Consider the following 24,912-nt stretch of genomic DNA (forward strand, 5'->3'; position numbering starts at 1 on the left):
GTAATCTGATAAAATCCGAGCCGAAAACTGACAAGGACAGCGCGAAAGGTGCGCGAAACGCACCTCCTGGACGTTGCGGTCAACGTCACATCCAAATTAATTCAGCGAGAAAAAGTTCGATCGTACGATACATCTTCGCAGGCTCAACTGTGGGACACGAGCAAAATGTTGTCACCTCCCACAGCTCGGCTCGCACTCGGACTTGTGCGGCGGGAAGTCGAGATGGCCGATATTCGTCGGCGACTCGCGCGTTATCGCTGCATTATCATTCCGGAATGGCCGAAGTGGGCGATCTCTGATATCAACATCTGGGCGCGAGGACACCGCCAGAGATATCGCCAACGTGGCGAGAACGCGTAGCTTCGGATCGACGATTGGTCCAGGGTAACGCGCGCGCGACGGTCTACAGCCGTGACGTCAGTCCGTCCGTGACGTCACCGCTGCGGTATCCTAGCAACCGCGGCTGAAATCCCAGCACAGGCACCCTGAAACCGAGGCTGCACGTACACGGCCGCTCCTCGGGGGTGCGAGAGGGTGCCCCTGCCCGGGCAGTGCGAGCTAAACTACCCCCGACGCCGTTCGCGACCCCCACCATCTCGACGTTGTTGCGCCGCACGTCCTTCTCTGTCGTCGCCCCAGTTTGCGGATCCGTCTCTCCGTCCCAATCCCTCTCGCACTTGGTCCTCTCTTGCCTCTCCTCGCTCGCTTCCTCCTTCCCCCCTCCCTCTCTCTCTCCCTCTCTCTCTCTCTCTCTCTCTCTCTCGCCCTCGCTCTCTGTCAGGCTACCGTCAGGTTCTGTTCACTGCGTTACAGCAAACTCCCGGGAATGGGATCGCGTGGTGACGTCACGACGACGACCGGGGCCTAGCGGGGGACGCCCGTGGCGTTGGGATGCATGTTCCGTTTGATCCCGGCGCCATGTACAGGTGACAGATGTAATTTGATTATATTGTTGTACAATACACCGCTTGCGTATGAATGCACCGCGGGCGCATCGAGGACACGTCCTTTTCTGCTTTTCGCTCAAAGAGCGCGACTACGAGGGAACGCGTCTATCGTTCGTATCGGTCCTTCCGCGCCGATAATCAATTTAGCCCGAAGAGAAAGAGAGAGAGAGACGCGTTATTTAATCGTAATAATTAAAGACATCGGAGTAGCGACAAACGCGCACGCAAGGAGCGAGCCGGCGAGTCGAGGCTCAACGAGGCACAACGATACGCCCGTCGGAACGCTCTCGTGTGCGGCATTACACATTTTGGAGTACACAATGCGCAGGAACACACGATGGACGCGCGCGCGCGCGGATCTAGCAGAGCTGAGCACGTGTGCTCCTTCGGCTTTTGCTAACCCGGGGGTTGCGACCCAAAATTAAATTGCCAATAGCATCGTGCCGGGGTTGGCAGGAATCTCAAGCGAGATTTAGATTTATCGCCGCGCCCGCGCGTCGAGCCATTCTTTTCGGTTCGTACCGGCTTTAACACGCGCGCGCGTGCACCTGCATTTTTCCTCGTCGCCGGTCATACTTAGCACGCGAGAAAGCTCGTCGGTAGAATTTTAACGCTCGCATTAAATGTATATCTACGCGGCGCGACCGTGCATTAAAGACACACGTTCCGCGCGCGCGCGCGCGCGCTCGAGCGTGTGTCAGCATGCGGGTTTATCGCGTAATTTGGTTAGCACCAACATCTCCCCGACATAAGAGATATTGCGACCCACGCGCTGCGACGCTTTTACGGGTAACGAAGTTAGGGCGGCACCGGAGCGTACCGCGTGATTTCTTAGAGAGAGAGAGAGAGAGAGAGAGAGAGAGAGGATGGCGCAATAAATCGCGCAGGGAGGTCACGAATCGGCAAACTTGCTCACCGTCGCGCGGCCGAAAGGGTGAATTATCTTTCAACAATCGTCGGGGCCGACTCGCGTTGCAAGCGGCGACTCAAGCGGACGTAAACCGGTTTGAAACTGTTTTCGCTGGCTCGCGGGCGGAAACAAGAAGCGCGGCGCGACATATGCCTCTTGTTCCCCTCTTATTTCTTTTGTATTTTCTCATCTCTTTTGTATTTTCGCACAAAGAAGCAGGGAGAAATTTTCTTTGGGCGGCGTGCGGTTTTCTCTTAATTAAGATCTCGAAGTTGCGGCATCACATCGCGAATCCGTAATTAGCAGTAACGTTGCCGCGCCGTCGACTACTACTTCGTCTCGAATCTCACTCGTTAGTACGTATACCAGTCTCTCGTTGGCCGACCCGGACGAGTGCCTCTTCTCTGTTTGAAAGAAGGAGAAGCCACGAAACTCACAACTCCGGTCCCTCAAAGAAGTTTCGCCGGATGAGGCAGGAAGGGGAGAGATGAGGTACAGGACCTTACCGGTTTTCTTAATTAGTCTCTCGTACAGAACTACCCGAATGTTCTACGGAGTCGTTGCTTCGAAAGAACCGAGCAAGCGGCGCAAGTTGTCGAATAATGCAAATCCGCTGATTGCGCGCACTCTCCGAAATGACGCGGTCGGTCACTCGTTGATCGTTCGCGAGAGGATCTGACGACCGCATAAATCGCGGAAAAATACGGCGGGGAACGAAAAACATCGCGCCTGACGCGTGTTTCCGTGTCATTTTCCATGGACGCGTTTGACGCGCGAACGATCGAAGATTCCCAGTTCGCCGGGTGATAATCCCCGCCCAGCTCAGAATCAATCGCGCGAACCAATTACGCAGCGTACAAACGCAAATGTAATAATAATACCGGAGGTGAGGGATAATATGACGAATCTTCAATATCTCTCGAAACAAAGACGGCGATTAATCATATCGCGTAAATTAAACATTTTTCACATTCTCATTTGCCGTTTCCTTTTCCTGCGAGTTTAAGAGCTCGCTCGGCTAATGTTTTAAAACGGATGTTTCCGCGTGCTTTATTTGCTGCCTTCCGCTCGGACAGCTGTTTTATGTGATTTCCCTTATTTCTCTCTCTCTCTCTCTCTATCTCTTAACTCCACGGTCTTAAAAGCCTCTATATTTTTCAGCATCGTGCGCGATCCTGCGTCATCCTCTCTCTCCTCTTTCTCTCTCTCTCTCTCTCTCTCTCTCTCTCTCTCTTTCTCTCTCTCTCTGCGCACACAATTATAAAAATGTTATTGCGAAGTACCAGTATGAACGAGAAACAGCGAGCGAGTACGGAAGAACCGATACGATGAAAAAAGGAGAATGGCCAAAGAGCGTGGAAGAAAGTTGGACACGTGCACCGGTTGAGTGAGTGAGTGAGTGAGTGAGTGAGTGAGAGTAGCGCTCGATTTAATTCCGTTAATCCCCGCTTGCATTTCCGGAGTTAACTACATTTCGTACCACCTTCTGATTACAGCTCGCGTTGAGCCAAGTCGAGCCGAGCCAAGCCGAGCTAACTGTATAACTTCGCCGGAAAGCTTTTATCTGGCTTTCTCCGTAAACATAAATAACACAGCGCGCCGAGTATAAACGTATCTCGCCTCGTCGTTCAGTAATTACCGGTATTGTTGCGCAAGCCGAAAACGAAGCGCGCTCGTTCGCGAAAACGCAACCGGGACGCCTGCGACGGACGGCCTGGCCGGCGCGGGATCATCGCGATCCGCGAGCCGTCCAAGTGCCGACGACACGTCCTCGCGAGTGGGTCAGAGCGGCGAATTATTGGGCTACTCGACGACGGCCTCTTGCGACCTCGTTATCTCGTTGTTGAGTCTTGCCAGCGACAGGGGTGCGACGAAGAGGCGGAGAGGGGCCAGTCGAGAGACGATACAGACGGGCACCGGTAATCGCAGCTGTGCTCGACTAAATTGCGGCGCTACCGGCTAACGACGAGTAATAGACGATGAAGCGCTACCTACTTTGAGTCATCAAAGCCTAATACCTATAGAGCAGAAGATGTAAGAGCAAAAGAGAGAGAGAGAGAGAGAGAGTACCGTAGAGTAATCTATTCTCTTTTTCTCTCTTGCATCCTCGTTCTTAATTGGCATTAGGATAGGCGTTTTCTGAATCTCTGTGAATAAGAGTCTTAGAGTTTAGACAGTAATCCAAAATAGAGGGAATAAATACGGTTGCCAAAGTGCAACCGTGCGAAGGAAAGAGAAACTGTAGGAGCTCATCAAAATGTGCGAACAATAGGGATTTTTAAGGATGCATTACAGTAATAGCCGCGTCGCAAAGTTAAGAGCAATTGCTGAAATTACGAAGATATAAAGTACACAGTCGTAAAGTAAGTCCGTATGGACGAGAGTATAAAGAAAAGTTTAAAAAGTGTGTGTGTGTGTGTGTGTGTGTGTGTGTGTGTGTGTGTGTGTGTGTGTGTGTGAGAGGGGAGCAAAACGGCTAGGAGGCTTTTGATATCCAGCAAACGGATCAAATAGTCCTAAACGCATGTTGCACGATTGCTTTAGAGCGCCGTTTTGCCGCGACGCTTTACGCGGAATTTAAGCTGTTGCTCAATACAATATTCAGGGCACAATATTGTTTTTAGACGACGTACCAACCATGGTGCATCGCATGGTGAATATATTTTGTGCCGTGTTAACGGCATATATCGCTTTTTCATGTTTTTTTCTCTGCCGAAACTGCCACGAAAAATTCATTTGCCGGTGTTAATGAAAATATCGAAGCGGACAGGTCGCTCCATTAACGAACACGCAATAGATACGAGAGAGCTATACGGACGGTCTGACGGCGAATAGATGCAGATCAAGATACGCAGAGACGCCGTATTGTCTCGTTAATCGTCGCAAGATGACGTCGTTTATCGATGCGCACTAACGAGGAGGCGGTGGAGACGGAATGACAGGGAACCCCGTTTGGGCGGTAATTGCGAAGACCCAATTAAAGCCGGTGTGGGAGGGGAAGAGAGCGAGAGGAGCGCAAGGGAGCAAGGTGGGGCAAGGGAGATGAAAGAGGAACAAAGAGACGAGCAGGAGCGAGAAACAGGATCAAACAAGCGTTCGCAGCGAACGACAACGACGACGGCTGTTTTATCGAGCGCGTCGAGTCAATAAAATTGAGTGACTTGCGCGGTCGCGCATGCCCCTCGGGCGCATGTTGTTAATTTAATTTTATCTAAAGTATAATTCAATCGAATGTAATATCAGACGCGATTATTAATAACCGGCGCTCTCCTCACTCACGATAACACAAACCGCCGAGAAATTTACGATAGGATAAATTGTACAACGCGGGCATGCTTAATTATGCAGTCACGGTGAGGTGAACGCGGCGAGATTCGACGACGGCAACGACGATGCCCGGCTGTGTGTATGTGTGTGCGTGTGTGTGTATGCGCGTGCGTGAAATAATTTTATAACAAGATCAAACACCTCGTATCTCCACAATGCGACTGTTATTCCAGCTATGACGGAGTGCTTTCTCTTACGGGAGATAGTCTGAGCAGAAGCGCCACGTCGCGACTCAAGAGCCCGAGAACTCCATCGCGCGATTAATGGCGAATGTAAATGCAGCTGCAGTCGAGCGAGCGTCGTCGCACAATGCGTCGTCGTTCAGCGACCACATCGAAGCGGTACAATTTATCAGATGCAAATCAAGCCGCGAAGAAACGACGCGTCGCTCGTGCACGCGCAGCACTCTCGCGCGAGACTTTTTTGCGTCCGCCCCCCCCCCTCCCTCCCGGAAACATCGCGACACATCGATGGAAATAATAATCTCGTCTCGTCGATCGTTGAGAGCCCTCACCGGTGTGGAACGCGCTCCGGAAATGCGCTATCTCGAACGCGCGTGTGTTACGATACGAAGACCGAACGTCAAGAACGCGAGATATTTCGGCAAAGGAAAACTCAAGGACCGGAGAATCACCGACTTAGATGCTTCCCAGGCTTTCTGCGCGAGGTCTACCGTCGAGCAGAAATTCGAATAGAAACTCGATAAACCGAGTTTACTACTGCCGCTAATTTTTACTTTTCTCGCGCACGGCTTGCTTCCGGTGAATCTCATTAAACGAGAACCGACTTCCAAGTCCGCGTGATCAAGTTTCGGTCACGTTGTATTGAATAAACGAGTTGACCGCTGAGAAATGGATTTCGCCAAGATCCGCGCGGGCTTTTCAGATTCGAGTATCGATTAGTAGAGCGCGGCTAGCCACGGTATGAAAGAAGAGAAGAGAAGAGAAGAGAAGAGAAGAGAAGAGAAGAGAAGAGAAGAGAAGAGAAGAGAAGAGAAGAGAAGAGAAGAGAAGGGAAGAGAAGGGAACTGCTCTTAGGACTGCGCGGTACTTCCGACTTTCATCCCCTCTTCCTCGTTAATTAAAGAAACTTTTTCGTTTCCATCTTTTCGTGCACATCGAAAACAATCTCGAGAGGCACGCGGGAAGATACAACAAAAATGATCTTCCGCCGCGTACCGTATTCGTTTCCATCAACTTGGCGCGCGACGTGTCGTCAAGCGAGAACCGTGTCGAAGCGGCTCTGAATACACACGCATACGAGCATGGGCCATCGGCGGAGATAATTAACGAGATTTATCGGAAAAGGTACAATAACACGTGGACGAAGAAGAGAAATTTTAATTGGGCTCCTCCAATTAGCGCGTGTCACTGATCGGTGACGACGACGTGCAACGCGTGCGTGCGTTTCACGTCCGTTGCGTCGCAACGTCGCCCGGCGAAATCATGAAAAACATCCGTCGAGCGAGCGTTTTGTGATTTTTCAGTAATTGATACCGATCACGAGAGATAGAACGTGATGCATGCTCGCGCGCGCGTGCGATTATTCAAGAAACGCCGATTGTGTTGCTTTGGTTATTTTACTAAATCACGTTTCGATATTCGTGCTTCTCGGGTTTTCGAACGCGAGGATGGTTGTTTATTTTACGAACTCTTCCGGTCAGAGCTCAGATGCAATAAGTGCATCTCGTAACGCGAAACGTCGCCCGCTCCCACGTTCCCTGCCTTCCCACGTTCGCGAGCGTGCTATCGATTTTTCAACGGATACGAACGCGAAGATCCACTCTTGCGCGCCATTCGCGACGCCAACGACCGGCCCTCGTCGCTCGCGCCGATCCGTGCCGAGGCGTATATTCCTTCGGTAACGAGAACACGTTCATTGGTATTCCACGAAGGAGACACTCGCTACGTGTCCGACGCCATAGCGGTGGAGTAAATGCAATTACACCGACCGTCTCAATTACCGATCTGCGTCAGCAATTGTAACGAAGGGAATGGCAGAGCAGGTGTCACGATCTACATCGACGATGTAGCCTATCGAATAATCGCGCCCGACGTAGCTAACGCGAATAACGCGACCGACAAGAACGATGCCCCCCCCCCCCATCGGAATTTCGCTTCTATATATTAATGTCGTAAATTAAATTTGAGAAATCAATGTAAAGTTTTTCTATGCAACATGAATCATAGAGACAATTTCATTCTATTTTTCATTCTATCTTGATGCTACGACGATGGCGATTCGTTGCCCTTTACTCCACGTTGAATCGCTTTTGCGAACAACTTATGTCAGAATTATTTAATATTCGGAATTATACCTCAATATTCTCTCTACCTGCATTATAAATATTTACCTTTCATTTCAATCAGCATTCTATTAATTACTTAGTCGGCTGAAGATAGAGAGTATGTGAGATGTAAGTGAGATAAGCAAATATTCAATAATTTAATGAAAATTAAACGAGTAAATGGATAAAAGGAGCAACGCAATTTTATTCTCGCAACCTCTCTCGTTGGAAGTCTCGGTGGAATTTGAAGCTCTTCAAAGAGTTGATAAAGGGGAGAGGTTATAAAAGCAAAGAACAATTATGCGCCCAACAATGCCGTGTTTACCAATAACGATTTAAATTCGTATTCCGCACGATAATCCGATTAAATAGAAATCGAAAGAACGCAGATTATTAGATGTAAAAATTAGCACTCTTGCGAGATTACAGGTATGTATTTGATTCTAAAGCCGATATTCATAATTGTAAATTATTTACCGTTTCTGATTAGCAGCATAATTAATTACAGATTCGTGTTCGTTAGCCGTTATTCGGTTCTTGGCATCGATATATTTGTCGTTTAAAATAATTACGAGTACAAGTTGATAAATGACGAAAGATTCACCGAATGATAACTGTCAAACTACAGCTTGTCACACGACAGCAGGCTACGAATGCTGACATCAATTCCGACACGGTTATCCTCCTTATTCTCGGCTAATTCGTCAAACGTCAATTAAAGCCGGATATCTCCTCCATAATAAACAATTTGACATACCTGGAAATACATGATGTATCGTCGTTCGCGTACCGACATCCCGCTCCTCGTCCTCCGACTTCTCGATTCAGCGTCCTGCTCCTAAATGCTTCGTCGCGGCACTCACACACGGTATTGACACTCGCGCAGACACGATTCGATCGGACAAGCGCGTGCTAAATAAAATAAATAAAAATAAAAAGCAACGAGATTGCACGATTAAATATTTCACAAGTTGATGAGATATTTTAATCGGCCGATGGAACGATAACTGACGCAGCGACACGCGTACTCTGCGATATATAGATCGCCCGCTAGCGCGAAACTTAATGAAAACATTAGAAGAAAGTGTGTGTGACGCACAAAGCGTTTGACCGTCTTCAAGGTTCAAGGACGGATGTTTTAATTCAATCACTCGACCGCTCAGTGACTGGCAATGCTGGCAATGCTAAATTTAGCACGGCTGACGTAGCATTTCTTTTGCCTATTGTTTCGATACCGTCGCGAGAATATATCTCCAAGTAACGAATGTTATATCGCAACATGTATTCCCAGGTGTATCAAATCATTTACATTACGGAGGAGATTAACTTCTGGCTTGGATGGATGTCTGACGCCAACTTTGACCGAGAACAAAGAAATGTCTAAGTCGAAGCTTCAGGACGGCATTTGTTCCTTATAAAAATTTAAAAATCTACAAATAATTGCAGATCTCTAAAATTATATTCTAGAATTCCCGTATCTCTACATTTATTAAATACTGAACAAGAAATATCCTGAAATAAGCCTTTCCTTGAGATTCAACATGCAGAGAAAATAATAAATAGTAATTTAAAAATTCTCCATTAGATTTCTCTCTCTCTCTCTCTCTCTCTCTCTCTCTCTCTCTGCAAGTTCGATGAAACCTGCCAGAATTAATGTAGAATTCAAATTTCATCTCGAATATAATATTCTCCCTTGATCCCTTCGCGCGCGTAATTCGCTCGATATCACGCCAAGTTCCGCAGGAGATGCGCATAAATCTCGATGTCGCGCTCAATGTCCAACCAGCATGTAAGAGAAATAGCAGTGGGGACGGGAGAGGGGCGGTGACATTCATACATTTTGCTCGGGATATCGACGAGCGAAGGGGGTAATGAGCTCGTGTCCGGCGTTTGATAATTGCTAACGCGTTTACCCGAATAACGCATGTTCGTAGCGCGGCGTTTGCTCTGGATTTCTATCTCACGCGCGCGATACAAACGGCCAACACGCCGTACAAGAGAGAGAGAGAGAGAGAGAGAGAGAGAGAGAGAGAGAGAGAAAGAGAGAGCGGCATGCAGCACGTCTAGCAATTTCATGAACCCGAGAAGATCAATATTACGCGGGTACGCGCGAGAGAAAGAGGAAGGAGAGGACGGTGACTCGACGACGGGAACGGGAAACGGGAAACGGAGCGCGCTCGTCCGCCCGTTAGCCGCGGCGGGAAAAAGTCGTGCGAAGGTGGATGAATATCCTCTCTTCCGTGCGCCACTCGTAATTCCTTCAGCGCCGTAAAATTCCGGCGGCACGGTACTCGGCACAATTTACGAGTGTTACCGCCGCTTTAATCACGAGAATGGTACTCCGCGGCGGCGCGGCGGATATGACACTCCGCGTTAATTATCCCCGCGATGGCCGCGAGATGACGAAAAATTTGTCAACCGCCACGAGCGTGAGCTTCCTCCGGAGAATCGCGAGATTCGCCATCGGCGATTATCGCCCGGAAGTAAGTCGCCGCGCGGCGGCGTATCAAGAGAACGCGCATTTCTCCGATGTGGACTTTGTCCCCCCCTTTTGTCAATGTGCCACGTGGCTTACGTTAGCCAAGCGCTAACGAAGAGTTGTGATATTTTTCAGATTTTTCTCGCGACAAGTTTCATTCGTTCTACTTAAGCCGGAGCTAAGCTAGGACGTAGCTTCGAGAAGACGTCGCCGCGGAGGGCACGTGTGAAAAGTACTCTCTTTCTTTCCTGCGGACGGAAGGTTCGCGCTTCTTCCTACGACAATTGCGGAATACGATTAAAGTTAATCGACTGGTCGCAGGAGCCAAGTCCCCGAAGAAGTGACGTCTCTATAATAGCCTCGATACCCTCCTCGCGCCGTCTCTCGCGTATCCCGAGTCCGCTCGGCTCAGAGGCGGAGAGGCAGAGCCAATAGGAGCTTGCACGGAGTGCCGATAATATCGCGCGGATTATTTCTCGGAACGAAGATAGATGATCCAAAGAACTGGCGGCTGTTGTCGTCGCCTTCGTACTTGGGTCCTGCTTGGCGGAAATTGCGCCCCGGGGCTGGCAGTGCGAATTTAACGTTGTTTTGCCCTGACCTAGCTTTCTCCCCCGGTCCCAACAGGAAGGTAACCACCAACAGCACCGCTTGCCTTTCATCCCCACTCGCTTTCCCTTCCACACCCTCTTTTCCTCCGGTCTCCCCTTCGTCGCCTCGGCCACCTTCGTCTAGTTCCCTCTCGCACCCTCTTGCCCTACCTGCTACCTAGTTGCGTTCCTACGCACGCACCCACGCACGTCGTCGTGCATTCAGTGGGGTGTCTTTCAATCCCCTCTGCCGCCACCCGTAGCGTTCCCACCGGCTTTCATCCTACGCCACCCCGCGCGGTCCAAAAGTTTACAAAGCCCACCGTCACAGCGACGCGCGCGCGCACGCGAGCAGGGTTCTAATCGTTTACGCTGCTGGGACCTTGAATGGAGTCGCGGAAGCGTGACTGTTACAATTTACAACGACCATATCAGAATCGCGCGCTAGCCGGGCTGGCGGAAGAAACCCTTTTTCGTCATGCGCGGTGTGCACGTATCCGCTGATTCAACGTTCCGTTAGAACGACCGCGGGCGTATCTCTCGCCGTAAAGTCTCACGAGGGAACGGAGGGAGAGGAGATCTTTGAGAGGGGACGTAACGTTTCGATATATCACGTGGAGAGGAGACAATCGAGTATCGCCCGGACACGCTGTTGGTGCGGTGAGCTACGGACTTTCCCGCGGACTTTGAAAACCGTTCCCTCCTCGTCCCAACCGGTGCCCAACCGACTTCTTCGTCGATGAGAAAGGGTGGAATAACTTTCGCCCGTGTCCGAGGGGGAAAGATTTGTCGCTCGAATTTCCCTCGGAGAGAACGACAACTCTTCGATCCCACCTCATCCTCCTGTATCCCGGGCTGCCAGGCTGGATCCGGAATCGAAATCTGTCCGCGTCGACCTGTGCGGCCTGTCGAAATGTAGCGCGATATTTCGTTCTCGAGAAATCATTTCAGGGCCCCGCGCAATTTTCGCGCGTACACGACACGCGCTGTCCCGCGTTAGAAATGTAATTTTTGCGACTCCGCGGCAACGTCGGCAACACCTGGCGCGGCACATGGCCCGCGCCCGCGCCCGCGCCCGCGCCCGCGCCCGCGTACGTACCATCGCAATGGCGTGTTTCATGCAAATGAAATCGAGGACACGGGGAAGTGAACAAAACGCGATGGCAAAATGGAGAAGCGCCGGCGAAATGTAATTCCCGTTATCGAGGGAGCCGAATTAATAATGCTCCTCCTCCGCCGCGCCTTCCTCGCCAACTCTCCGGCCCCGATTGTTATCATTCGACGATAACAATCGAAATGTAAATTTGTCGCACGGATACGTCCGGATCACTCTCTGGGCGAGTGTGGGTGCGCGCGCGCGCGCGCGCTTACGGTTACGTACGTGCGCGTCAGCTTGTTTTACAAAATTATTATTCCGTAGCGAGGAACATTTTCCTTCCCTCGTTAGCGGCGAACGTTAGCAAGCGCGCCAGCGCGATCTCTGATTAATTTGAATATTAACATCGGAAGCGCGGAACTTCCGCGGACGAAGAGGAGAGAGAGAGAGAGAGAGAGAGAGAAAGAGAGTAATGAAGCGCATTATCTAATTACTTATTTCTCGTGCTTTCCTTTACATAAAATCAGTCGCCCACCTCAAGATCGCTAATAAAAGTTGCCCCGCAGGGGTGAGAAACAGCGATTAAGGGAACAAAAACAAACCGAGAGAGAGAGAGAGAGAGAGAGAGAGAGAGAGAGGGAGGAGGGCAAGAAAAGCAAGAGAAGACCAACTACGCTAACGGAGCTAGCTCGAGGAGGTTCGCAACTCTCGATACGGGCTAAAAGTTAAATAAGAGTATATTTCATTATTTAATCTCTCGCGAAACAAACAGAGCAGAGTTCGTGATGTTCCTATACTACTTCGCGCTTGTTTGTTTGCAGACACGATTAATAATCAAATGCGAGAAACTTGTAATGAAATTTCTCGTAACGCGACATCGCAATGTGATAATTTCGCTCTCGTTGAATCCTCCTTCAAAATTAAATTCTATTCCGATGAGATCGGAAGAAAAAAGAAGAAAAGAAAAAGAAACAATAGGGGAGGAACAAGCAGAGAGCGCGAAATAGCAAATGGTCGCCAGCCGTTCGCGCCAGAATAACATGGTTCGCGGATTAATAAAAGATCATCCCCATGGCAGGGCTAGGAGGAAGGAGAGCGCAAGGGGTGCGATTTATGCGCGTCCCCGAGATCCGCGAGACGGAGGCGGGGGGAGCGCGAGAACGCGCGAGATGTCGCGTAATTCCGGCCGATGGAATTCGGACTTTGCGGTGAGAGCGACGCGCCATCGCGCCCCATCCCTCCTAACACAGCCCCGTTATAGTTTCCCCCTCCCCCCCCCGCCGTGCCATATCCCACGTAGCGCGCGACGCCACGGGTCTGGCAGTGACAAAAGGGGGGTGGAATCGAAGCGAAGTACCTGAGCGCGGTGAATTTATTCGGATGCCCCGCCTAGCCCGGGCTCGGCGCTGTCGAGAATGCTAATGAGTCGCCGTCGCGTTGGCGGATTTACGCGGGAACCGATGCACCGGCGCGTTTATAAATTGCGCGACACCCCGCCGCGAAAATTATAATCACCCATCTTCTCTCGCCGCCGCTCTCGAACGATCGAGCGAGCGCTCGCGGGACGCGGCCGGCGAGGCTGCAGTAAAAGCAACGCTGCCCGCCGCCCCGCCCCGCCATCGCTTGCTTTCATTTGTCTCGACCGCGCGCGTAGCGAGGAGCGTTTTACGAGCGCGGGACGCAGCGGGATCGTGTCCCTCGTGAAAAAGCGCCGGCGGCGCCGGCGGTTGAGTGAAGATTGCTACACTCTGGCGCCGAGATGAAACTGCACGCACGCACGCGGTGTCGAATTCGTCGAGCTCGCTCCCTGGCTCGAACGCGTCAGATAAACGTCAAATTTGCGCGTGACGGGCGATGAATCGGCGAATGCAACGAAAAGATACCGTGGCGCGTAAAGAATAAAAGTTGCGGTTACGCGATCGCGCGCTCTCGACGACGGCGGTAATAGCTTGCCCGTCGTGATGTTCCCGGCGATTAAGCCAGCGGTTTAAGCCGCCGTCCTTGCGAAAGCGACGAATTACGCGGGAAGCGATCTCCAACGGAGTCGCCTTCGGCTTCTCGCGCGTCTCTACGCGCTCTCATCGCGTCGACTCTTCGACAAATAGCCTCCGGTGTCTGCGACAGACGTGGTCTCGTATTTAAAGTTTCCGATATTCCCCAGCGGTACTTGCAATACTTGCAAGCTTGCCTGACCTGACATTAGATTGATGAATCTCAGTCGACGGAGATTCGGAGGAACAAAGTAATAAATAAACCTGTGGTAACATGATTATCGAAAAAAACAATTCCACCTTCGTTATTTTCGTACGCACCGACTGGAAACACATTCGTCCCTCCGATATACAGTAGGTGAAGTGCGGCGGAAATAATTTCGAAGCTAACGTTGGCTGACTCGCGCTCTATATATACGCTTTACTATATCGCAGATACACGAACGCCCTGCGATGATATTTACGCGAAAATAGTATCCTGTACTCTCTCTCTCTCTCTCTCTCTCTCTCTCTCTCGCTCTCCCAGAATACGCTGCGCGATCGGCGCCATTTAGAAAAAGAAAAGAGCGTCCCCGCGTCCGATCGGAGACTTAATTGCGCTGTGATCGCGACCGATATCACATGTTATTAATAAGAATTAAGTGATAGAGCGATGTCGTTAATATCGTGTAACCCGCGTCGCATTACGCGCGGCGCGTTACGTTCGCGAGAGGACGTAACAGGAGATGCTAAAGTACAGTATAATGATGCGCCGGCACCATAAAGATACGCGCCCGGCCATTACGTGCCTATAGCCGGCGATCGATAGCAGCGCAAATCGCAGACAAGGCTGGATTGTGTGCAGCGCAGAGACGATCATCGGATTACCCCAGACATCGAGCCCTATGACGAAGATTACATATATTCCATCTACAAAGTACATAGACCAGGCGTCGTCGAGTGTTACGCATACGGACCGTGCGCGCGCGTGCGTACGCTGCCATTATAGAATTTCCCCGATCGTTACAGAATACCGCGCGTCGCGCGAGCGTGTCCGAAGATAATGTAATATCGCCTTACGTGATGAGGCGGAATCCGGCAAACCACGTGAGAATTATAACAAGGTGTACCCAACCCCGGAGCTCACAACCTACTTTCGCCTTTCATTCCTGCGTCGCGCGAGTTAGCATGTCGGTAGACACAGTCGCGCGCAGTCGACACTGTCCCGCCAAATGATCTCGTGTGTTATTGCGGACGACTTCGAGCGCTTTTTGACAACGTGTTACTACGTGACGCGTAGTTTGCTCGTTACCGGTTACACGCGCACGCGCCTCAAGCGCATTTGGCTACTTAGCATGCGAGGACACGAAAAAGCGACACTCGGATATATTCTGTGAGAGGACACGTTCCCGCCGTCGCGTCGCGTCGCGTCGGCCCGTTCGTGGAGAACATATGTGTGTGTGTGTGTGTGTATCGACTCGCGAGGGAATTAACGATCGTGTTAAATAACGAAATAATGACTCTTCTCTCTCACGAGACCGCGCTCCGCTATCTGTGTCAGCCGTTAATTCTTTCTCGCGCGCGCGATTCTTCAGCGAGAGCGAGGCGATCGTTTAAAAATCCCGTGGAACAGCTTCGTAAACCGACGTAGAGAGAGAGAGAGAGAGAGAGAGAGGGGGGGGGGAGGGGGAGAGAGAGGGAAAGAGAAAGAGGGGCGGGGGGGGAGAGAGAGAGAGAGAGAGAGAGAGAGAGTAAAAAGGAAAGAAGGCGCGTTACATAACGGCGGAACGCGCCGCGGTACGGTATAATTCATCGAGCCAGGTAAAAAGCGCATAAAAGCCGGTGAAAAAGCGAGAGAAAATTAATCCGTCGCGCGGACTTTTCCCTTTTCTCTTACAACCGCTCGCACCTTCCCCCTACCACCTCCTACACCCACCCTGCTACACCCTGCCTATCTCGTTTGCGCGGAGAATGTCGCTGTAATAACTTTGCGACTGCTGGCTACGACAGAGCGTTTAGACCCCTGAATATGCAATGGAAATTGCCGCTCCGCGAACGGCGCTGCGTCGTTCGCACGTGAAGGGAACTGATGAAATTGCGGAAAAAGCGCCGATGTTCCGGCGATTTCGCGCGCGCGCGCGCGTGCGGGATGTCCTAGAAACGTTCCCCGTCTCGCATCGATTGCCGTCTTCACGCTCGTCGGGCTATCAGCCGTCTTATTACGACGACGACAACGACACGGCCGGCGACGCTGGTTATGGCGATCATTACGTCAAGATATTAAATACACGTAGCGTAGGGTATTGATTAACGATTAAATGAGTACGATGTGTCTAACGCCCGGGGAAATTCGCACGCGCGGGAAATAATTCATCGTTCTTCGATCGTTCGAGGCTGAAACGAGTATGTTCGCTTACCGGCCGAATCGGCGGCGATTTGAACGATTGGAACCCGATTTAGACGATCTGTTGCTCGCGACGAAAAATTTGCGGCGGAATTATGCCGTGAGAGAGGAAAATAGTTACGTTATGTAAAATCATAGATATTTCTGGCCGCGAAATTTCTTCTCGCTGTTCCAATCGAAAATAGTAGTTGCAACATGCGTGTCTGATAGTTATTGTCGCGCTCACACTGTATAGATCGCACAGTTACACATACACCAAGCGCTTTTCTCCCGGTGTATTTACCGGGAAGTATCGCTAGCGCGAGAAAACTAGAGTGACATTTGTAGTTGCGGACTGTCTAAAAATGTTCCCGTGTAAATACGGAATCCTCCGGGGCCCGAATTCCATCTTGTGAATTATCGATCGTATCCGGGCGAGTTATCTCCTGTTATGCTATCACAATGAATGAATTAACATTCGTGAGACCGGCCAAATTGATGGCCCGAGTGGCAAACAGGTATTCGTGCACGCTGACATCCGCGCGACATTCCGCGTTTTAACTGAATTCCAGCGACGAAGCCGGGCAATACATTTTTGACGGAGGGCGTTCACGAAGAGAAGAAGGTCAAAGGCCACAAGTGGAGCGCTGCTGGCCGATATTATTGGGAACGTACATGTTCCGCAGCCGTTCCGCGGCCTGGCCGCAGTCGAATCGCGGGAACGACCGAACCGCACGGCGAACCCGCGCGATTCCACTTTGTTCGACGACGACGACGACGACGACGACGACGACGACGTCAGGGCGACGCTTTGCATATGGAAATTGGCCGTGCTCGGCGCACGGTGTTTGCGCCAATCCCGACGTGGCACCGCATGAATAAAATAATCTAACTTCCAGCACGGAAACATTACCATCGACCATCCCTTCACCGTCGCGCGCGCCGCGCCGCACCGTTGCCGCCGGTAGGCCGCGCACGGGCCTGCTTCCCCGCCGACAATTCGCCTTCCACTCCGCCATCCTGATGTATCGTTCCGCGTTCTACGTGTGCAGGAGCATCGTCCTTATCGGTCCGGGGGAGAAGCCGCGCGTCGGGGGTCTTAAAACGTTTTCCAATTCTCCGCGCGAGGAATCTTTACGGCGCGTAAAGTTTTTGGGTCAGAGATTGTCGCCCGAGTAACAAGGGGTGGGCTGGGAGAAGGACGCGAAGAGGCGAGAGGCCGACGATCGGAGAGCGTGGAGTCTCGCGTGATGAAAGCGATTCGATTTCCGTGAGTGCTCGCTCCGTGAGAGAGAGGGACGCAACGCGTTGCTTTATAAATCTCGGCGAGATCGGTATCGCACGCGCGTCAGAAACTATCGCCGGCAGATATCTGCGCGCCTTCTCGTCCTTCCTTCGAATAAACGCATCCCCCTGTCACGCTCTTCCCTGCGCCACCTCCACCTTGACACGCAGCGTGTAATCGATGCATTTCCATCTCCCCCATCCGTTAGATACATCATCCTCCTTCGTCTTAATTTTTTTCGCCCAAGCCTCTTCGCACCACGTCGCACACGCCGCTCGACGAGAGGAGAGGAGGCCGCGGCGAGCGGCGGGCGGGACGACGGCGTTGGCAATCAGCGCGCATTAACAAGCCTTGGAGGACATCTGGGATTTTCGCTGGGACAGAGAACTGGTGCACTAGTACGGTGAAATGTCAAGAGTTCGCGGTGGTTGGAACGAGAGGGACTCGTGCCAAACGCGAGGGAGAGTAAGAGAAACATGTACGGGGTGGCAGGCAGGGAGAGAGAGGAGAGAAAGGGAGAGAGAGAGAGAGAGAAAATCGGGATAGCTAGATGAAGCGAGTGAGATGGAAAGAGACGGGGGGGGAGGGAGAGAGAGAGAGAGAGAGAGCTCATAGGAGGGTGCTGGTCATCGTAGTAGTGGTAGAGTAGCAGTAGTAGTAGTAGTAGTAGTAGTAATAGTATAGTAGTGTAGTATTAAGAGGAGTACGAGGAGAAGGAGGAAGAGCAGGAGGTGGAGGACGAGGAAGAGGAGGAGGAGGAGGAGATTTCAGCTGCAACTACTATCTACGGCTCCGTAGCTGGGATGCTGGATGAGAGAAGTCGGTCGATAGAGCTCCCAGGCTCCCTCCGGCCCCTCTTCCCTCTCTCGCACTCTGTCTCTCTCCCTCCGCCCTCGCTCCGAAGGACGGAGAGCGAGCGCGGTCGCGCGCTGTTGCGAGTTGCATCTCGCTCTGTTCCACCGTCGTTGCCACCTTCTCGTAGCGTGGAACCCACCCGACCGACCGACCGATCGACCAACCGACCAACCGACCGACCAACCGACCGACCGACCGACCGACCGACCGACCGACCGACCACCACCGACGGACAGATGAATGGACGGCCCGACAAATGGTGGTGCGAACCCTCGCTTAGCAAAGTGGAGGAACTATGCTCGACTGAAAGAGGCGTCCACCGCGGAAGACGGGGGGATCCTTGTATGGGAAAACGGGGATCGAAGGGAGCACGTCTCGAGTTCTCGAGTCATCGGGAACGACGTCGAGAAAGAGAGACAAAGGGAGAATCGATGGGAGGTGGGAAATCTTCTCGTGCGAGAAGTGTGTCGAGAGCGCGCAACACGGAGACGGTAGGAATATACACGAGGAAGGATTCAACAACCGTTTAATTAAGACACCTCCTCGCGAGATGTATTACGCAGCAATTATGAGACACCGCAATATTTAGGGCGGTAAATTGCGCTCGGTGGGGAATATTCTTGCAAGATTGAGAGTATAATTATAACGTTGGAAGCTGTAGTGACGAGAGTCGTCTGACCTTGGAAAACGTCGCGATTTTCGATCTCCCAATTAAGCCAGTTCCCGTTACACGAAGCGTCACGGGCTTGTCGCGGACTCCTTCGCGAAACGGCACGGACGCTGCCATCTACGATGTCACCGCGACAACTAGATTACGAGACTCTAATCAAGCGGGACAATCGGCCAGGCAGCCCGAAGAACGCTATTATAACCGGCACACGCCAGCCTTGTTAAATCGCCGCTCGTTAATCACGAAAGGCAGTTCATTATTCGCGACTTCGGCGGAGGAGGAGGGGCCGCGCACGGACGAATCCGGCGATCGAAAACGTGGACTCTCGCGCAAGAACTCGGCATCAACTCCTCGGGAACTCGGTCAGAGGTCCCTGATCATCAGTCAGTACACCAGGCACTCACGCACTCGCCATTGTCCCCACGACAGATTGCGTTTCGTGCGGTCCTTGATTAATCAAATCCAGACCGGACACGTATAGGAAGAGAGAGAGAGAGAGAGAGAGGGGGAGTGGACCGAACAAGATGGCGGAGGAGTTTGTCTTTCCCGTTGGAGATCCCACACACTCGGAGTGCTCTCTGGAAGAGACGTTGATAACCGAACGATCGTTTCGCAGGAAGATTAATTTCCCCGGGCCTCCGAGCGTGTCATTAAGGTGGAGCGTGCAGCGGCAAGGCGGGGAGGGGGAGGGGGGAAGGCGAAAGGGGAAAGGAAGAGGGAGGTAGTCGTAACTTAACGATCGCCGCGGGACATGTTTTCAAGGTATCGGGTCTCTTTTCATCGTACCGTAGGACTGATCAACCTGGCCGCGAACACGGCCGGCAGCACAATTCCGCCGGCGAATTCGGTGGCTCGTCAAAAGCTCGCCGCTCTGACCTACATTTCGTGTATTCAGCGCGAGCGGTAAACCCTCGCCCCTTCTCTGTCCTTGGTTCGTTTAATAAGATCCGTGCCAACTTCTCTCGCGAGTGTCACTCGCGGATATCCTCCGTATTGACGTCGTCGTTTACAGCCGTCGTGAAAGTCCCGCGCACGTCGAGTTAAGTAAATTTGTACTCAAACGCTTTCATCCGTAGCGACGAGGACGAGAAGCAGGGGGACGGATAAAATTCCGCGAGCCACCATGGAGCGCGGTGGCGCTTTCGCGTAAATTAAATTAGCTTAAAAAACGAAGCGAAGATTTTACGGTTACACGGAATCTCGAGTAAACGCGTGTCTGTGCGACGTAGAAATAAACTTCTTCGTAAAAGAGACGTGTGTGTGTGTGTGTGTGTACGCGCGCGTATTGGAACAACATTGAATAATATCTGAATTTATCACAGCGCGAGAATTACACATCACGCGGCTGTTTTTGCTTAAAAACAGCCGATCCGATCGGCGCAACCGAGCGGCTACGGTATTGACGAGAAACCGGCGGTGACGTTTAATCAAGAGGGCTCTCCGCCTTTGCACAGAGCCGCTCTCCGGGCACGTTCAATTTCTTTCCGGGCAATTAACAATTAATTTCTCCGCGTCGATTATACGGCGAATGACGTGGCGGCGTCTACGGCCGCTGAGCACAGCAGTTACGTCTGATCTCGCCGACTCCGTAACGTCCGTTACCGGGGATAATGCGGGTGGAAGCGTTGGAAGCGGCAGAGAGATTGCCGGTAATTATAGTATATTTTACACGGCATCAAACGTAAACAGGGAGCTTTCCGATGAGATTTAATAATAAGAGATTCCCCCCCCCTCTCTCTCTCTCTCTCTCTCTCTCTGCACTCTCTGCAGACGCGGAATACGTCGTTAATGCAGCGATTATTAATACAATGGTTTCGACGGCGAAGGTGAGCGATTCGCCGCGATTTATGCGAAACCCGAGTAAATATATCCGTCGATAATAGCGCGCGCGCCTCGCCCGCGCGAAGATAACGACATAATGGAAATGGCGATAATTTGAACGAGCCATCGACGAAAGATGAGCGTTCGTAAATAATACCCTCGGCGAGGAGCGGGAGGGGAAGGGAGGGGGGGAGGGAGATAACCGATGTACAGTCGGAAAACGGTGAGACAGATTTCCGCGCGTTTTAATACGCTTTCGATGCCCGATGGAGAACAACAACGTGCACGGAGAGCTCTGTTTCGCGCAAAAATAAATTGCGGTAAACAGCAGTAAATCTCGGTCGTGCGCGTGCGATTGTCCTCGGCGAGGCCGCGGTGTTGGTGGCGACGGTGGTACGTTACATTTGCATTTGAAAGCGCGGATTTCGCGATCATATCCGCCGACCGTATGACGCACGGTGCCGTTTATCTTTGGCGATTCTCCGCGTTTTTCTCTCTTTCCCTCTTTCTTCCCGCCCACCTTCTTTTATTTCCCATACTGAGTCTGAATGTTCCTGAAATTATCTCGCGATGACGTCGAGTCTCTTTATCGAAATTTATCCCCCATCGTGATTCGCGCTGCGTCGCGCCGCAGAGCAAGGTGCAATTCTCGCGGCGGAGGATGGTGAAATTCCCAGAGTGATTTTTCGCGGGGAAATCCGACTTCATTGAATCAGCGTGATTCTCATGCGCAACAAAACAGTCCATCGATATCAACGCGGGAGAAAGTGAATCGTCGATGCATCGACGCGAAGAATATCTTCGACGAAGCATTCTGCGAGGGGAATGCCTTCAATTAGCGGTAACGGGAAAACTACGGTCGGCTGATCAAAGGTTGGCAACGCTTGTTCCCGATCAGTTTTGTATCCGCGTTTCGTATCCGATGAGAGAAATTGTATTCTAGTCATTCTTGAGGAATCAGTCTTCCTCTCGGATGCGGAACGCGTTGCAAAACTTATCGACGAAAAGTGCCGCGACTCGTAATTAGCCGACTGCTTCTCCGGCTCTTTGCAAATCGCGCTGGAACCCGACTTGCGCCGACGTTCGCCAGCTTGACCGACTGAAGTGACATCTTCAACGAGAAATTTGCTATGTCAATTTAAAATATTGTAATCGCCAATGCAGCTGACAAACAAAGTACCGAATGACTCGACTGTACCGTAACTTCATTCCTGCTGCGCAAGTTCTCATACACTTCCCCTCGCCTGAATTAACAGCTTCGTCCAGGTGAAACCTCCGACTCCGTCACGTCGATGAAACGAAGCGCTCGACATCGGTGCCCGCGGATGCCGCGAACGCGCGCGCCTCACGACTGAATCTTCGACGATTTGCGTCCGTTATTTTCAACACGATCGAAACACGGCGTTGTGCTCATTGTGTGCTTTCGCATTATCCTCGCTCGGCGAACTTTCGTGCGTCGATATTATTAGTGTATAATATCAGCGGTAATATCGTCGGCATTCCCTGAAAACCGCCACGCACGGAAATTTCTGCGCGGCCACCGGGGTCTACCGCGGCGGTAATTGTGGAAATAGGTTTACGAGTTTCCAACTTATCGCGGGGTCGCACGCTCTCAAAGGGGCTGAAATATAATATCTGTAACGAAATGTAGCGGCACGTCCATACACTTAAAACGGAATATCCGAAATCCTTTGAAAGCAGCGTATCTAAAGTCCTTTGACGTCGTTTAGTACCTGAACTTGTACCTCCTTCCCCATCCATGTGTACATGCATACATATATACCTTGCCGTAATAATATGAAACGAAAATCCGCCGTGAAACGCGGAATATCGTTTTATTTCAATTTGATTTCTCATGCAAATATGAAACGTGGCGCTCGAAAAAGTCCATCGCACACAACGCGCAAAACGCGTATAAATTCTATCTTTCATCCTTCACGTCGCGAAAACGCATCGGTAATAATGTTTTTTCCACCGTATCAAAAAATGCAAATTCACATTCGCAGGGACGTGATGGCGATTCGCGAGGCCTACATGTGAAATAATGTGATCTTCTGTTATAGGTACGGAGAAATAGCGGACAGAAGATATGAAAGGATACTACGGAAAATGAATTTCCGTGGAACAAGTGACGACCAGAACGATGCAAAATTGCGACAACTCGCTTATTTTAAATACGCTGATATATATATATATATGACATATTTTGATTTATATCCTAATGAATATTTAAAAATCAAACGAAAGATTTGGTTGAATCAACGTGGCAATCAAACGAATTTGGTCGAAGAACATAGCATATCTGGTTCTTAGGAATCAAATTCGATTATGTACCAAAAGAGCATGGTCGATCTATTGCCAGATCGAGTGCTCTGTCGCCGCGGAGAGACTCGGACGATTGCTCATTTCTCTCGTGTTTTATTATTCGTTTTTTACATCATTGCGCAAATAGGCAATGAGTAATCGTCCATGCACGGCAAACGCAGCTCCATTAGTGTAACAGAATTTTCTGTTGCTCGAGGACCAGACAAAAGCTTGATCGCACGAACCGAAAGATTCCCACAAGAGGGTTCCCTTCAGTCGAGTTGCTCTCAGTTGCACCTCAAGCGAGTTTTGATACAGTTGAATATTTAGACGAATATTCACGGTGAGACACACATGTCATTTCCTTTCGCCAAGTTTTCGTCCAATCCCCATTTTAATAACACAAACTGCAATTTTATTCTCGTGTGCAAACAATTTATCGTCCATACAAATAATTCACTCACCGATCGCTGCCGCTGCTGCTGCGTCGCCAGTGAAAATTCAAGCGCATTATCGCTGTCCGTTGATCGAATACGACCTCCGATCGGCCGACCTCCCGCACGTGTCACTCCCACGTCCACAGCGTTACACAGCGTCACACGAGGCACGTTGACACGAAAGCCCCGCCGCAAGACGACGGGAAACCGCGACGAGCGACGACATCAGCGCATTTTTTAATACGCACCGGACTGCTCGACCTGACGGCAAAAAAGGAAAAGACGAAGGGGTTAGTTCCTATTATCAAGATGGCCGTTGCTTACGCTCGCAAAAGAGTGCCATGTTAAGCACGTAGAGCAAATTAACCCGCGGGCTAATTGGGTTAGCCGGCGCACCGCCTCCAACCAGGTACCTCGTGTCCCCGTCCCTGTCCTCTACCCTCCCCCATCCCTGGTTTCCCCGGATAGCTTGATGGCGGTAAGCGCGATACGTACATTAATTTCTTTGTTAACCGTTTACCCGCCGCTCAATTTCCCCTCTAAAAGCCTCTCGTCGCGGACCGCCGCGCGCGTGTCTGTTACTGGCAGCGGTTATATAATAATAATAATAATAATAATAACGGCGACGCTGACGCGGGAAAAGCGGCGGTGCCACAAGTTAATTACGATCGCCGCCACATAGCGAATTTATCTCTATAAGAATATCAGGTTTTGAAGGGTCGGGCCGCCCGACCCCTTCTCTCTTTTTCTCTCTCTTCTCCCTCCCTCTCTACTGCTTGATCGCTGTTACGAAGGAAATTCATAGCGTGCACGTACCTAAGTCGAAGGCGTCCCACTCTCTGCCGATACGAATTCGACGACCATGTCTCCGTTCCGACGAGTGTTATTCGAGAAATCGCAGCGTCACGCTTTAGTTCGGCTACCGCATGAGCGTCTGGAAAAAGGCACGACCGTGACATAGATGGCTATTCGTAGAAACGCAGCACACGTCCCGCGCAAAAAGACACGAATGGGCGGCTGTTTGGCCACCATTTTGAATTCCGTGCGCGCGCGACGCGCGGGAAAAACTGTGTTCCGGTAGAATGGCGGGAAGAATGTACGCGCTCCCCCCCCCCCCTACGAACATATCGACTCGGTACACATGTTGCGAACAGAAGGCTTCGCAAAAATGACGAACAAGCGTGATTATTCCGCGCTTCCAGGTCGAGAGATCGAAGTCGACTACAACGAGAGAGCCGGCTTCTCTACGTTCCTAACCTCTGTCTCAGCTGCAACGTTTTCTTTCCTCCGCGCGAACATCGCTTTGCATCAGCTCCTTAGCCTCGCATTAATCATCGCGTCGGTCCACCGTGTTTCTTACACGAAGCGACTGAAATGGAATAACGAAATAAGTCTCACCTGTCTCAGCATCCCGCTGCTAGTCGCTCGTCCTACATGGCCGCCACTCGGAGAGTCGCGCGAACGAGGCGCCACCGGGCCCGCCCGGCCGCCGCGGGGGGTCCCGAAGAGTCGCGGCGACAAGAGCGACTACGGGGAACGCGAACTCGGTCG

At 51.3% G+C, this 24,912-nt stretch overlaps 1 protein-coding gene across 1 annotated transcript in view; it reads right to left on the minus strand.

Moving 5' to 3' along the window:
- Window positions 1-23,601, minus strand: part of LOC112589673 (uncharacterized) — a 78,220-nt gene extending 54,619 nt beyond the window's left edge. The window contains exon 1 of the mRNA XM_025303863.1: window positions 23,389-23,601. Coding sequence (XP_025159648.1) covers window positions 23,389-23,435 — 47 coding nt within the window. The 5' untranslated portion in view covers window positions 23,436-23,601. The remainder of the gene's footprint in view (window positions 1-23,388) is intronic.
- Window positions 23,602-24,912: the final 1,311 nt, after the last annotated feature.

Source organism: Harpegnathos saltator, unplaced genomic scaffold, assembly GCF_003227715.2.
Source record: "Harpegnathos saltator strain DR-91 unplaced genomic scaffold, Hsal_v8.6 scaffold58, whole genome shotgun sequence".
In the NCBI taxonomy this organism is placed as follows: domain Eukaryota; kingdom Metazoa; phylum Arthropoda; class Insecta; order Hymenoptera; family Formicidae; genus Harpegnathos; species Harpegnathos saltator.